A 15,421-nucleotide genomic window follows, 5' to 3' on the forward strand; every position below is an offset into this window, starting at 1 on the left:
AGCTGTGCCTTGAAAAAACACAGGTTAGAGAATGAAGTTGTGATCTTGATTGGGTGCAGAGCAGTATTTTGTGTTTTTGTGTTTGCTTTCCCTCCCCTTTTCTTTATAGGGTGCTTTCAGAAACGTGTATTGAAGTGAGTAGGGGAGACCCCTAAAATAGCTGACTGAAATGTATTCATCTATATTCTTAAAAAGCATTTACATGTTTGGTTGACTTTGAGCATTTACTTTTGGATGCACCTTATCTATTTCTTAAGCTGTCCGTGACTGCAGTTACAAGGTTATTTGAGTTGATGAAAACTTTTGTTCATATCTTGGTGTTTTGACTCTGGTCCTACTCAAAATTAAAATAGTTACGAATTTTATTTTTCTCACAGTAGCTATCTTTTCTACTGACCTTTAAATTATCAATGTTTCTCTGTAAGAGTGCTATAAAACTTTAATATAAAACAAAGCAAAACAACAAAAACAAACAGAAAAACATTATTTATTGTCATAGTCCTGTGATTTCAGGAGGGCTTATGTGACATAATATAAACAATCGGATGTCCTCACCAAGCTGACAGCAATGTTATTTGCCTTTTTCCTATAAAATAAGTGTGACAATGTTAATGAACTTTAGCTGGATGCCAAGAAACTTTCTATAGCAGAAATTGATGTATGAAAATGAAATTTCAGAAGGTGAAATGCATGCAGACATGCTAAATATGTTACTATGGGAGAAACAAAATTCTTAGGATATGTTGAAATCTGGTTATTTGTTATCTATCACTGTAATATTTATTGAGCACATGGGAATGGATTCAAATTCATTTAATGCTTTGTGTGTTATAATTTACTTTCACTGTTGTTTGACTTGCTTGTTGAGATTGAATTCTTTGTGTTGCATCAACACCATTCATTCCTTGCAGCTTGTTTTATTTCCTCTACTACTTGAGTGTGTGGTGAAATGATGAATTTGCACAACAATGATCTTTTCCAGGACAGTATATAGTGGTGTCCTAAGCACAGGGATCAAAGAAAATAAGATGTATGTCTTAAGTGCTAACACACAACTTCTGTAATAGAAAAGCAATTTGCAAGCGACTTTAACCCTGGGAAAGCAGGTACCGTGTATTTGCCAAATCAGCATCTCTCATGATTGTAGCAGTTGGGTTTTGAAAAAGAATTTGAGCAAGTCTGAGATAAAAGCTGCTGAAATTCTTTCCCTTCAGTTTCCTTTCCATAAGCTCATACACTATAAAGGAATTTGTATTATTGTTGGAGTTTGACAGGTTTGTATCCAGATATGGAAGTGGTGTATTTTTTCTTTTAAATTTATTAAACCATAATTATTAGCCCTGTAGTGAGGTTTCTGTTGTGCACCTCACTAGGATGAAATTATTGGAAATTGAGAAACCTTATACATCTATATTTGTTTTTCTTGAAACTTTTATTATGATAAAATATGCAGTATAAGAAGAGGAGATGATAGTGACCAGTGAAAATAGCAAATGTAGGTTTTAAGACTTTTTTTTTTTTTTTTTTTTTTTTTTTTTTTTTTTATTCAAAGTCAGGACCTAGCTGGTGTGTGTGTGTTAGAGGGGTGAAAGGTGGGCGAGGTAGAAGTGCAGTTGTAGAGCTAATGGCTAGAGACCATATTTGGCTGTAAGTCCCGCAGGTGACAGTATAAAGTGACTGTGCAAGTCCTTACAATATTAAAACGTTATCAAAGAAGAACTTTCATGTTGCTAAAAGTCCTGCATTTCGTACATACTAAAGAGAAGACTTCTTTGAGTTGAGTACGTGACAGCAATACTTGGTAGCAATGGCTTGCTACTGCTCTACTTGTACAGCCTGCACTAGGGCTTGCCTCCAAGTCCCTAAATATTTTAGGACTGACCTACTTGTCCCACTCTTCGTTTTTCTTCAGTGTGTGTTTCAGGAATGTCACCTGCTAAGCTATCTCACTCAAGGCTGTGTACTTTCTCAAGCATGAATTCAAAAGGTGACCACAGAGACAGACTTACTGTGTGCAAATGAAACACGATCTTTTGATGGATTTTTTGTTTGTATGTAATTGCCCTGTACAAATGCATGAGAGAAGCAATGTGTGTGTATGTATTTTTGAAAAACACACAGTGCTTAAAAATGATCTGGTTTATGATGATAGAAGGTTGTGAAATAAGCAAAAAGTGGTAGAATGGCACAGCCAGCAGGCTGTCTAAACCCAGATCCAGACTTGAGCACGAAGTAGGATGTACCAGATACTAGAAAGCTGTAAGGATCTGTAGCGCTTGCTTGGCATGCTGACCAGAAGGGGACTGGCAGTTTCAGCTGCAAACACTTGGCTTTGTCCGTGCTGTGTTGTCAGCAGTAGCTAGTGCCACCTGCGGGAACTTTGCTGGAACAGGTGGTTTTATCATTCAGAGATGCAGCATCATTAGAAAGCCACATGGGAAAGTGCTATTGCAATTTTGTGTCGCAGCAGGAGAAGCATTAGGTTGTTTTCTATCAGTTTGTTGTAGCACAGCATGATGACATGCAGCGTAGGCCTGATCTCTAAGCAAAGTTACTTGTTTAAAAGGTGATAGTTTCAAAAATACTCGGTAACAGTTGGTCTTTACATAAAGAAAAATGCTAGTGGTTAATTTCAGCTAGTGGAGCTGAAATGAGTTTGAAAGGTATTTCTTCTGCCGAGTTGATGAATTGTGTTTTACTTCTGACACATAAACTCTGAGTAAATACATATATTTCATCATTAAAAAATGAAATCTTTCGGTGTAGACTTTGAACTGGCACTGCACAAGGGTACTTGGGATTGTACAGGTTGTTGGAGTTTCAGTGGAGGTTTTGATCCCTTTTCCTCCTCACAGAAAACCTGACAGGGAAGGCTTCCTCTTTGTTTCACTTGGAATATGGCAACGGGTGGTGTTAAGGAAGGAGCCTTGAAATATGGTTGGATCCTGATCAAATGTTGAGTAAGTCTCATCTTTTCAAGAAGTTCATTCTATATAAAGTTTGAAGGAGAAGATCCCGTGCCATGTTCCCTTCTAGGCCTCATATCCCATATTACTTCGCTGTCTTGACTTGTAGACTGAAACATGGTGATTAGTTGCTGAACTTGATCTTTTAGTGGGTTTGAAAAACCATGGCCAAAGCCTTGGAGTAGCACTGGGAATGGATTCAGAGCTATCGGGGAGACTGGAGGAGGGACATGTATGCGTAGCAGTTAAACCACAGAGGAGCCAGCCAGCTCATTCCTTATACGGGAACATTTGTGATGTTTTTCAGATTCAAAACCAGTGGATTACAGTAAACCAAAATGAAAGTGACAAAGGGAATTCTGTGATTTGGTCTTTGCTTGAGGGGAAAGAGTTGGGTTTTTCAGTTGCAGCTGCAGTATAAATGATTGGCTGTAGAAACTAGTCAGAGTATGCTGGTGCCTTGTGCTGTTTTGAATGTCAGAGGAGAAAGAGCTGATGTTAATGTGATTTTTATTAATAGGGCAAATGATACGCAAAGGATATTTTGTTCCTTCTTGCCCATGTAGTTCAGATGGTCTTGTTTGAACCAGCTCACCTCTTGGTGCAGTTGCCATAGTGTCACTGTTGCCAGTGAGAAATGAGGTGCAAAGGTGACCTGGTTTGGCAAAGAGGCATCTTACCCACCTCTCCCCACCCCCCAAAAAAGGGCTTGGAGTGTTTTAACATGTGTTGCATTGCAGGGAAAAAAGGCTGAGAGATTTTTGTGGGAGAGGACTGTTGGAGAAGGGAAGCAGTAATTCACACCCACATCCAGAGCTCTGCTGGAAGGGAATGAAAGGAGCCATTAGAATTCAGTGCAGTTTGGAAGAAATAAATACTAACTTGAAATAGCACTTTAATCTTAGACAGGTACTGCTATGTTACTTAGAAAGACTGAGGGGTGGTGGTGAATAGGAGCAGCAATGAGGCTTCATGGCATACAGTGTATTGTGTCCTCATAATTTATATCCTTTCTGTCCCTGTTATTTAGAGTTTTCTTCAGTGTCACCTCTTGGTTCATGTGAAAGAACTGTGTTAGTGTTCACATGTAAACTAGCTTTCATGGTTTATGTGACCTAGGATCAAAGCTATTCTCAAGGGGTTCAAAGCAGCAAAGCTTCTGATCCAGAAGGGATTTTGTAGGCAAATAAATTACTAAAAAAATCTGAGCTGGATGTTCTTATTCTCTAACAAAGATATACGCATCCTTTAAGAGCCAAATGTCAAATTCTGGTTCCATTAATGTGGGTGAGAATTTTTGCCATAGCCTTCCTCAGAACATGGAGTTCATCCTGTGGCCTGAGGCTTTCTGATTACTGGTTTGGGAGGGCTCTGTGAATGATACTGCCTTTGGCAACAATGTCCTATACCATTCACTCAAGAAGTGTTATTCTGTGCAGGCGGTGCATGGGCATCTAAGCTTTCTTGTTGGTTTACAGGACACTTTATGTCAAGGAAAGTGCTATTATCCCTTTTCTTCCTTCCCACTCTTACACTTTTTTTTTTTTTTTTATTTAGTTGAAGCAGAAAGAACTCATCCAAATGTTCTTTAAAAATAAATCAGCAGAAGGCTTTACTGTTAACAGCATGGTGTGTAATGTTGAACATCAGAGCTTCAGTTGTTTCATTATATATTGATCTGTACTCGTGGCTATTTATTCTGTAAAAAGCTGCATTTAAAAATTAAATACAGTATTTTAAAGGAATACCTGTGTTGATCATGAATAAAGTGGCTACAGCTGGAGCAGACCTTAGTAATGTTGATTGTTTCTTTGGAAGATTGGAAAGAAATGTGATGTCTGGTTAAGGTTCTATATGTTGAGATATTTTTGAAGAAACCCAATCAACTTCCTTTAATGTGATTGCTTCCAGCTCTTTGGATCAGACATAGACTAGAGGCTGGTGATGTGACACAAAGGAGGTTCAGGTTAGATTTTGGTTAGTGATGTTAGTTGTTCAACACAAATACATAGCTGGGCTCCATAGTTACGACAGCAAACAGTACTGTGATTAACAATAGTTTCTTTCAAGCTGCTTGATGCTTTTTTAGAGTAGAGCAATAATTTGCTGAGAAAACAAAACCGGAACAGAAATCTCTCTAATGAGAATTTCTCCACGAAACTTGAATATTGCAATACTTCAGTCAACAATTATTTTGAATAATTATTTTGAATAATTAGAAGCAATGTGTTTTTAGCAATATACTATTAATTTAAGAGACTAGACTGTATTTGTCTATGAAATGCAGGAATTACATGTTTGTCCTTAGCATGCTTTTTTAAAAAGTCACTGGTGTGCTGGAAGTTTGAATGCTTTCTCATGAATTCAGTTATCACATGCTATTGATTTGGATCCTGTGTTTAAATGAACTGAGGTCTTATTTTTTCATAAAATCAAAGGTGATCTTCAATTTTTAGCAGAATTTTAAAGGCAAAACAATCCTTTATAAGGAACAAGAAATCTCTTGAACTAGGACCTCCCAGTATGTCCAGTTGGGTGGTCCAGGCAGATTATTGCCTGTGAAAATGCATGGTCATACATCTGAATGTTTTTGGTTACTCTTAAGAGTTTTGCCTAATTAAGAAATGTAAACAGTATAGCTGTGTTTATTCGTAAGTTATGAATGCATACATATTTCAATTTCTCTGACTGGGATGCTCTGTGAAAAACTGCTTAGAGAAGTTAGCAATAGGTAGTGAGTTTTGAGTGACAAATTCAGAAATACCAAGTACCCCATGGACAACTAGAATAGGTGTGCTAAAGGTGCAGGGACAATTGAAGATGCATCAATAATTAAATTACAAGACTACTTAGAAGGGTCTAACAGGAGTGGTGTTTAAGGTCCTAATAATCTTGAAAGTAGTAGCAGTAACCTAAAGATTGCAATAAGATTGTTTGGATAAGTAGAGCTTGATTGTTTCAAAAGTGAGCAAGAAATTCTTTTGTATCCTGCTAGGAAGCTTATACCCTAAATGCTGCTTCACTGCTGTGTTTTTACAAGTCCTATTTAGCCTCCTTGCAGAAAGGGAGACTTCATTTCCTGCTTTGGTAAATAGTACTTATCAAAAATTTACTTCCCAGATTAAAACCATGAACTTTTGCTTTTTTTTTTTTTATTTTTTTTTTATTGATTTATTTATAAATGTCTGGTTTTTGAGTCATTGAGAACTTGGCATGTTACAGGAGGTGAGGGTGGAGTTCAGTATTTCTTCTATTTAAATTTTCCTCCTTCCAGTAGATTTGCTATACGTCTCAGAGAAGAAAACTAAAGCAAAACAAAGAATAAATAAGTTTATCTGGGGTATGTGAAGAGAAAATGTGGTTACTTGGTAATGTGTCTAGGCTTTTTTTCTTTTTTTCTTGGGGGAGGGGAGTGGAATTTAAGTTGTTTATTCTGCAACTTCTAGCAAGTATGGAACCAATTTGCATTAATGAGAGAGCAGGGAAGAAAACAGACTTTTAGTATTTGAAATACATAGATTTCCATGCTATCTAAAGAATTCCCTTAAAATACTATTTGGTGTCACATAACTGGACCTCAATTTATAGATGGAACATTTAAAATTGCTGATAATGCTGCGGGAAAATGTTGAAGGCTGTATACTGGTAATATAGTTTGCACCCATTGAACTGGTCTGGTACTGCTATTCTCCCATGCAGTTTAGAAAAAGCTAGGAAATGGCAACACATTTCACAGACTGTTTCCTTGATAAAAATCATTACAGAGTGACAAATGTTTCTTGATAGTGTTCTGAAGATTTGTTTTTTAGGACACAGAGGTTGACTTTCTTCAACCTGGTATACCTATGTGGAGCCTCCCTTGCTATCTCTTACTGTAATGTGGAGTTGCTAAATTGGTAAACTTTGAAAGCAATTTGTGGCATACGAATTTTTAAATTGCCTTGTACTGTCTGAGTGAGTTCCTGAAACAGAGTGCTGCTGTAGCTACGGGAAGTCTGAACCTGTTCAGTGAATACCCTTTGTGTGCACTAAATCAAATGATCCAGCTTTCAATTTACCATTCCATTACTGCAAATGCCAAGGTCATTCAATGCCTATTTGAATCCTAGTGTTTTTGTGCAGGAAATGATGGGTTGTGCACAGACACTCCATTAAATTCCTGAGAAGTGAATGTTGGTAGGTGTCTTAATTTAAGTTCCTTCTGGTACTGACTTTGGATGACATAAAAGAAAGAGGTAACTTCTCTGGAAGGTCAAACAGAGAGAGATGTTGGTCTGTGTTAGACAAGGAAGCTTGTACTTACATAAATAAAAACTGGGGCAGAAGAGGCCAGAAAAAATAATTACTTTTTTTTTTTTTTTTCTTTCTTGCTTCTATTTAGCTCATCCAAAACGTGTCAACAAAAATCAAAAATTATTTCTAAGACTGCCAATTTTATTTCATTAATATGTCAGTAAGTTACTGACTAAGCATTTTCATGTTGAACTCTACTTACGTATTTATTTTAATACTGTGCAACTTGATACAACCCAAACCAGAAATAATTACATGGATATCTGTGTTTTATTATTTTAAATGTGTAGTAGTACCCTGAATTTGTGATGTGAGATAATTTATTTAAAATGTAGAATTTAAATAAACCATTTTCTTGAAGCTTGAAATGAATCATGAAAATAAATATTGTATTTATTGGTGTAACTTCCTAGTTCAAATGTACTAAAAGGATTAACTAGTTCCTGTCTACTTTACTATTTAACTGCTAAATAACTGGCATTATAAACTGGCATAATATTCACAAGTATGTATTACATCACTGCAGGTTGGATGTGAGCTTGTCAAGTTTTAGAGTTAGTTGGTGTGTTTATTCTAGTCAGCTGTTTAGACATGATGAGCATGCATAATTAACAGAATCACAGAATTGTCTAGGTTGGAAGAGACCTCAAGATCATTGAGTCCAACCTCTGACCTAACACTAACCAGTCCTCCACTAAACCATATCACTAAGTTCAACATCTAAACATCTTTTAAAGACCTCCAGGGATGGTGACTCCACCACTTCCCTGGGCAGTGCATTCCAATGCCTCAACTTGGAGCAACTTCTTTAAGCAACAGATTTAATGTTTTTAATGTCTTTTGGAGAGTGTGTTTCTGTTTTTCAGCAAATTTATAAAGATTTTGGAGATGTAGTTGTTCAAATACTCCACTGAGGGCACACTTGTTTATTCATCTTGTGACACTGTCCAGCTGTGGTTAATGAACTCGTGCGCAGACTCTTAGGTGGATAAGCATTATCACTATTAATTTTGAGGAGCTGAGAAAGGACTTTTTGGGTAGTTCCAAATGTTCAGTATGTGTCATGTTCTGCAGATATAACGCCTGTGTTAAGGGCAAAGTGCTACATCGGTGGCAATTGCTGTGTAAGAACTGGCAGATTTTATCTTCAGTGGAGATGAACTGGCTGACATAGAACGGCATATACAGTGGAGTTTCCATCAGCTAAATATAAATTAGCTGAATGAATGAAACCTTAGGAAGTGTTAGTGGATCATAGCCTTAGATGCATCTAAGGTATTTCTAAGCTTTTAAACATTTTAATTCTAGGTCTGTTGATAGGATTCAGAACAAACCATATGAATTTGAGAGCAAAATAATTGTGTAGGAAATAGAGCGTTGCCTTTTATTTTATTAGTGTTCAGTCTCTGTTTTAGTGCAGGATGGGCTGGGGAGGTCTACCAGAACCTTGTGTCTGATAAGTATCTGAATTCTGTGTTGAATCAGTACTGTTGTCTCAACATTGCTGGAAACAGGGTGGTTCATTGACATCATTAGGATTAAGGCTGGACTGTTAATCCTCACAGTGCTGCAAGCTCTGGGCACTGTTGTACACAGCAGTGAGGTGAGCTATCTGAATTGTCACCTGAGGCAACGTTTCTGCCAGGTGATGCATGGCCTCCTTTGGGCAAAAAATCCTGCTTTTCTGTCTTGTTATTATTACTACCATGTCCTGTCTGATCTTGAGCTTTGTGTTATATGAAATGGCGTGTCAACCCAGTTGTTGATGGGAAAATATTCGAAGGTGTTAAATAGAAGGATGCAAAATTCCAGTCAGTATATGTTGACCATCAGGCAGTACTACAGAGGTACATTATGTTGCTAAGAGGAGATGGGCCCACTGCTTGCCTAAGAAGCCCTAAGTGTCTGCGCACTGCTGGGATGGAAGAAACATTGGTACTCCACAGCACAGTAAAGCTTTAAGCTGTTTTTGTATTTAGTGCTGGCTGGTGTGACTCTGAGTAACCACTCTTTTGTTAACTTCAGCAGTCCATGGGAGCAAGCAACTTTCATCCCAATTCATAGGCCTCTGACTAGAAACTCTCACTTGTGGGGAAAAATATCCAAGCTCAAAGACTGAAGTCTACCAGGCTACCATTGCGATTTACTAGGGGGCCTGCCTGCCTATAAACAAATGCTACAGTATTTGTTCACATCCGAGTTATGTTCTATGGAACCGTACTGTAGATAAACTCGAGGGAGTTTTGTTTGTTTACATATTTTACATCTAAATACGGAAATTATGAAAGCTGAAAATTCATCCTTCATGAATGGGCACGGGGCAGGGGAGTGTCCTTCGGAAATGTAATGGTTTTGATTAAGACTGCTTTTCTTTCCTTTTGTTTGCTTTCTGTCCATTAGATTTTCCTAAGCCTGTCTCTGCTGAGATGCCAGATAAAACTCCTGGTGGTACAGAACCTGTTCCCAGGAATGAAGGTGAGTAGTTTCTTTTCCTTCAGACATCTTTCATTTTCATGAAGTGTCATGAAAAGTATTTGTGAAGTACTAAGTCAATAGGCGAACTTCCCTTCGTGTCCTTAACCTTAAGGAAGAACTGAACTGACTTTGTGTGTGCGTATTCATCTAAGTAGCAGTACCTATCTGAGCTGGGAGAACCAGTGGGCTACTAGGATTTCACATGTGGAGAATTAATTTTGTCCCATTTAGATGGGGAGATCTTGTGGAATGGGGTCAGATTTTCGTGTGGGGTACTTCAGTCTCATAGAACCAAAGCTGGCATTTATAATGGGGACTGACTGATACAAAGAGGAAGCAAAAATGTGTGACTTCCATTAAATTTAGTGGAATACTGAAATGGTCAAGTCTTTTTGATAATAAGACTCTGCCCACCCCCCCATCCATTAACTTTAAATTGCCACATACAGATATTTGGTACTTGATTTTAAGGATTTTTTAAAATCTAAAACCAGTTAATTTCTTGCATGTTTTAGTCCTTCAGAAACACTGCTGAATTGTGTTTTATTAAAATACTGTATAAAAGAAATTATTGGCTATTTCATGTAAAGGTTGTGGGGTGTTTCTGACAGTCTAGTGACAAAACTTGTGTATCTGTTCCATCCACTTGCTTTCTATATCATGCCTGTCCTCATATAAGTACTGTATTTATTATATGTGCTTTATTTTTTAATAAAACTTGCAGCTCAGACTGTGTCATACAGCATTCTGTCTGTTGTGTTATAAGGCTTTTTGTCTAAACCTTAGGATACCCATCTCAAAGCTTAGTTTTTAAAAAGTATTTTAGTTGTATTTAAATCTTATTGTTGACATTTGAAAGGTATCACAAACATGCTGCAAAAATAACTTCAGAAAGTGCATCAATAACAGGCGAGAAAGAAATTTCCTTCCTTGTAAAGGGTAATAAACTATGTGTAATTGCAAAAGGCCTTTCTATTAATTTATTTTTCAAGATTAATATATGCTACTATGAGAACTCTCAATACCAGATGAGAAACAGTCCAGCTAGGCTTCCAAAGGATTGAGTGCTCTTTCTGATACACATTTTGTGTGCTCACCTTCTAAATAAATCTAATGCTAAAATGCTGTACCTAGATCCAGTTAAAAGCAAGGTCTCCACTTGTGCTGTGCATTAAGACGTGGAACAATTGTCATGTACCTTCCGGGTTGCTTCCCTACAAGTAGATTATGGGATCACATCTATAGCTATCATAGGTACTAATGAAATCTAAATGTGTTATAGTTACTACTACTCTGGTAATAAATATCATGCATTGATTCTTTTTTCTGGCTGTGGAGTGGTGGCAGATAATGCTGTGGTTCAGTCCTTCAGTCTCTGAGAGGAGTTCTGGTAAATTTAGTGAGGGATGATGTAAAGCCTTCTGATCAAACTGGGGGAAAAATGTCTCTCTGTAACTTTATTTCCTCTTGTTACATTTTAATTTACCATATAAGCAACTTCCCATAAGTGAGTGGTAAGGTGTGCTTTGGCTTTACGTCAGGAGTTAAAGTGGGTAGGACTAGTGATAGCGTAAAGCTGTAGGTGGCCTTGGGAGCAGGGGTCTGGGGCAGGAAGGGGAGGGAACGGAAAGAATCCTGCAGCGTTGTTAATGACAGTCATTGACATTGTCATTGACAGTCACCTTGGCCATCAAGCACAGGCTGATTCTCCTCCTTATGCTGGCAATCAGAGATTGACCCCTGTTAAGAGAGATGGGTGAGGGCTGAGAACTACCGTGTGCGTCAGTGAGGCACTGAAAAGACAGCTATCTTTAAGGTTGCTGGGAACATCCCAGATACCAGCTGCCAAATATTTTCCTGTGAACTCCAGCCCCAAATTACAAGGTTGAAACTGAACAAGGGATCGTTCATGTCTAGGCACAGGAGAGAGAGGCAGGAAGCTGGTTTTCATTTCATTTTTGGAAGACTCTCATGAAGCTTTCAGTGTCTCTTTTGTTTCTGTAAATGTGGTATCATTTCACCAGAAGTGTCCTTAGGTAAATAAATAAATACAATTCTAGAAACATCTCTGCAATTAAGCAAATCTAGAAAATGCCCAGAGGATCTTGTTCAGTACCTTGTCAATTCTAGGTTACTTGCATATTGGAAAATGCATGATGGGATGTAAAAATGAGGTCAATCTTGCAAAATACATAGAAAGCCTTCAGGTTTTCATGTACAGACTTTCATGTACTTGAAAAATAAACCATTTCAGCAGCTTTATTTCCTCTACTTCCAAAGCTCACCATGTGCCCAGTGGGTTCGGAATTCAGGGAGAAAGGAATATGTGGTGCAAGGTCGTCTTTTTTTTTTTAATTATTATTATTTTGCCCCCATTAACCAAATTCTCACACTAGAGGTTCATGTATGTGCTGCTCATATCAAGAACAAATTAAGACTGAAAAAGTCTTCTGCTTTTCCAGGGAGATGATTTTTCTACATCTATGCAACCCTCCCCGCTAGATGCTGTATTTCAGAGCTTTAACTATAAAATCTTTATGAAAATAAAGGCAAAAAACATTGCGTTCTGTATATGTCTCAAGAAATAAATGTAGTATCATTGCAGCCTGAAGACATAAAATGTATACTGAACGTAACACAGATACTTATGTTTATGCAGACTTGGGCAAAGAAGTTTGCTATTACCACTGGAAGTTCAGACAATATGGATTACAATGATAAACTCTAGGAATTTTTCAGGAAACGTAGTTTTTCAAAATCTCTCAGTTTCCCCAAAACAGGGTCACTTCCTTTACTTAGCTGGGGGTAGCACAGGATGAGCAATTATTAAAAAACCTACTAGGGTCTGAACATGAAGTACTGGTTTTGTCTGGGATAGAGTTAATTTTCTTCATAGTAGCTGGTATGTTGCTGTGTTTTGGATTTGTAGAGAAGACAGTCCTGATAACACCCCGATGTTTCAGCTGTTACAGAGCTGTGCTCACACAGAGTTAAGGACTCTTCTGCTCCTCATGCTGCCCTGCCAGCAAGGAGGCTGGGGGTGCACCGGGAGCTGGGGGGGACACAGAGGGGTCCCAAATGGACCAACAGGATGTCCTGTATCATGTTAAGTCATGCTCAGCACTAAAACTGTAGGGGAAAGTTTGATAGGGTGATTGTCTGGGAGCTAGCTGGGCATTGGTAGACTGGTGGTGAGCAATTGCCTTTCGTATTACTTTTTCTCCTTGTTTCTTTTTTTCTGTTTTCTTACTAACCTGTCCTTTTCTGAACTTAGACAGTTTCTTATTTTTTTCCCTTCTGATTCTCTTCCTCCACCCTGCTGGGGTGAGGATGAGGACAGTGAGTGAATAGCTGTGTGAGGCTTCATTGCCTACCAAGGTTAACCCACAAAACTTGAGCAAAGGCATTTTGGTTATTGCTGTAAGACTAGCTTCAGTTAGTGTACAGTGGCTGCTGAGGAACTGAACTTATAAAGCACAGGTAATCGAAGTGTTGTAGAGCGGTATGTGTGTTATACTCTTTGAACTGTTCTGTGTGAACTTCTGCAACAGTGGAACATTGGCTTGCTGTGCAAGTGACACATGAAAACAAATCCTTGCCCTCTTTCCAATGGTACTTCCTCTTACAGCTGTCCTTCATACTTTGCTGGTGTATGTTTTCAAGGTTTTTGTGGTGTTTAGTAACTTCTGACATCTGAATCAAGCAGAAAAATAATGCACTGTCTTGCAAGTTATCAAGGACAGTTAAATCTGGAAAGCTTTCTGACACCAAGATCAACCAGAGATTTTTTTTTTTTTTTTAAATTGAATCCTAAGTTTCATGTTTCAATGGAATTCATACAAGATTCTTGTGACTTGAAATCTCCCATATACCAGAAGACAGATCAAAAATGATCATCTAGATCATTAAGAAACTGCGTGAGTATGTGAGGCGGTGTAACTGTGTTCATTGTATGTGTAAGTGAATGTATATGCATGTATGTATATGGAAGCGTATGTTCACACTTTAAACATTTTAAAAAGTTCTTTAGCACATACAGTGCTTAGTGAAACAAATTATGGGTTAATCTGGATACTTTGCTTTTAGTCACTTCTGAAATTAATGTTGTTTTCCTCTTAACAAAAGGAAATGATGAATAAAAATGGATCTTAGAAACCTCAAGTTATGTCTTGATTTTCACATTCTACTCAAGACAAAAACAAGCTACTAATGTCTTCTAATGATTCTAAATCAATGCTGGTGCAAGTTAGAATTTCTACACTGTAAAAGGCTTTACTGATTTATTTTCATAAATACTCTTACAGAATACTATGATAACGTTTGCTCAGAAATAATTGCCAGACACAGGCCAGTAGCTGCTTTAGCACTGACTTGTAAGATAGACTTCCATAGTCTTTGATCACATGCATCTCTATATTTACTTATCATTTATACAGTTTGCTGATAAATGGGAATGTCTCACTGGTCCAGAGTATGACAGAATCAGAAATAAGAAGTGAGTGTTTAATTATTCAAGTTTAAAATATAACTGCTACTTATGTGCATAAACATTTATATGAACTTCATTATTTTTTTCCAGACATCTTATCACTGCTTGTTTTTTTCAAAGAAATGTTCGTGCTACAAGTGGTCTTCAAAAAATGTGTTTTTGTTGTTACAAACATCTGACAATTAGCCTTTCTCATTTATAAGGGTCAAATTGGGTTGACCAAAGTGTTGGCAAGATAACTGATTATCTGGAAATTTTAAAAAAGTCAGTGTTGCTTTAACCTAGCAGTACCCCTCCCTGCCCCTCACCCACTGACCCACTGCTCTGGTTAAGCCATGAGCAGACAGGAGCAGACAATTGAGAAATGAGTTTCCTGTAATTAAGTTTCTGTGACTTAGTCCTTGACTTGAGGGTCCCCAGTGAGTGGGCAGATTATTTGCTTTACTGCTGCCTTTTCTGTCAAACCCTTTTGAGTCAACACTTACATTTATAAATTTCACTGGTTGCTTTGTGCTCTAGGGAGGAAAAAAAAAAAGGCAAAAAACCCACAACACTACCTTGAAGTCCTACTGTTGCAAAGATGTAGGGGTGTGTACATCACACAGGAGGAATAGTTTTTCGAGAAGCTTGTGTGGCTCTCAAGGAGTGGTAGACAAACAAATTAAAACAAGAAACCCCACCATGATCCACATATAACTTTCTTAACTGTTTTCCTACGGCAAAGCTATTATATTCTATTTACAATGGATGCATTTAGAACAATGCACTATGTCAATACCAGGAAGTGGATTGAGTGTATTTCTGTTTTAGCTTGCAAAGGAATTAGCATTTGTTCTGCTCATGTTTGCTGAAAAGTCACTCTTAAACTTGTGGTATAGTTAACACTTGGCAATTAGACTGACAGGAGTACCTCACCCCTTGTGTAAATTCCTCTTCTCACACTTGGAGAGAGGCTGCTGTCATTCACAGTCACTGCTCGTAATGGTATTTGGATCTGGGCAATTGGTCATTTGCAAAAATTTAGGGGAATGTTTGTAGGTTTTTCATCACAACTTATCCGTCTCAGAGAATTAAAAACAGTGATTTTGATCATGTCGTTTTGTTTCTTTTTGGTAGCATAAGAGAATACTTCTGATATTGAATGGCTTTCATAACAATGACGTGCTTTATCCTGTGGACTTCTGAGATACAGATATAT

General features: G+C 37.7%; 1 protein-coding gene across 5 annotated transcripts in view; it reads left to right on the top strand.

Moving 5' to 3' along the window:
* PLEKHG1 (pleckstrin homology and RhoGEF domain containing G1) overlaps nucleotides 1-15,421 on the top strand; it is a 135,406-nt gene that overhangs the window by 26,366 nt on the left and 93,619 nt on the right. For 4 of the 5 annotated variants that reach the window (XM_082757218.1, XM_082757215.1, XM_082757216.1 and 1 more), the window contains one exon: nucleotides 9,660-9,734. The exons of the other annotated variant lie outside the window; for it this stretch is intronic. In XM_082757218.1, the coding sequence (XP_082613344.1) occupies nucleotides 9,686-9,734 (49 nt within the window). In that variant the 5' untranslated portion in view covers nucleotides 9,660-9,685. The remainder of the gene's footprint in view (nucleotides 1-9,659; nucleotides 9,735-15,421) is intronic. 5 annotated transcript variants of the gene reach the window in all.

The sequence above is a fragment of the Aythya marila genome, assembly GCF_965140915.1.
Source record: "Aythya marila genome assembly, chromosome: 3".
Lineage (NCBI taxonomy): Eukaryota > Metazoa > Chordata > Aves > Anseriformes > Anatidae > Aythya > Aythya marila.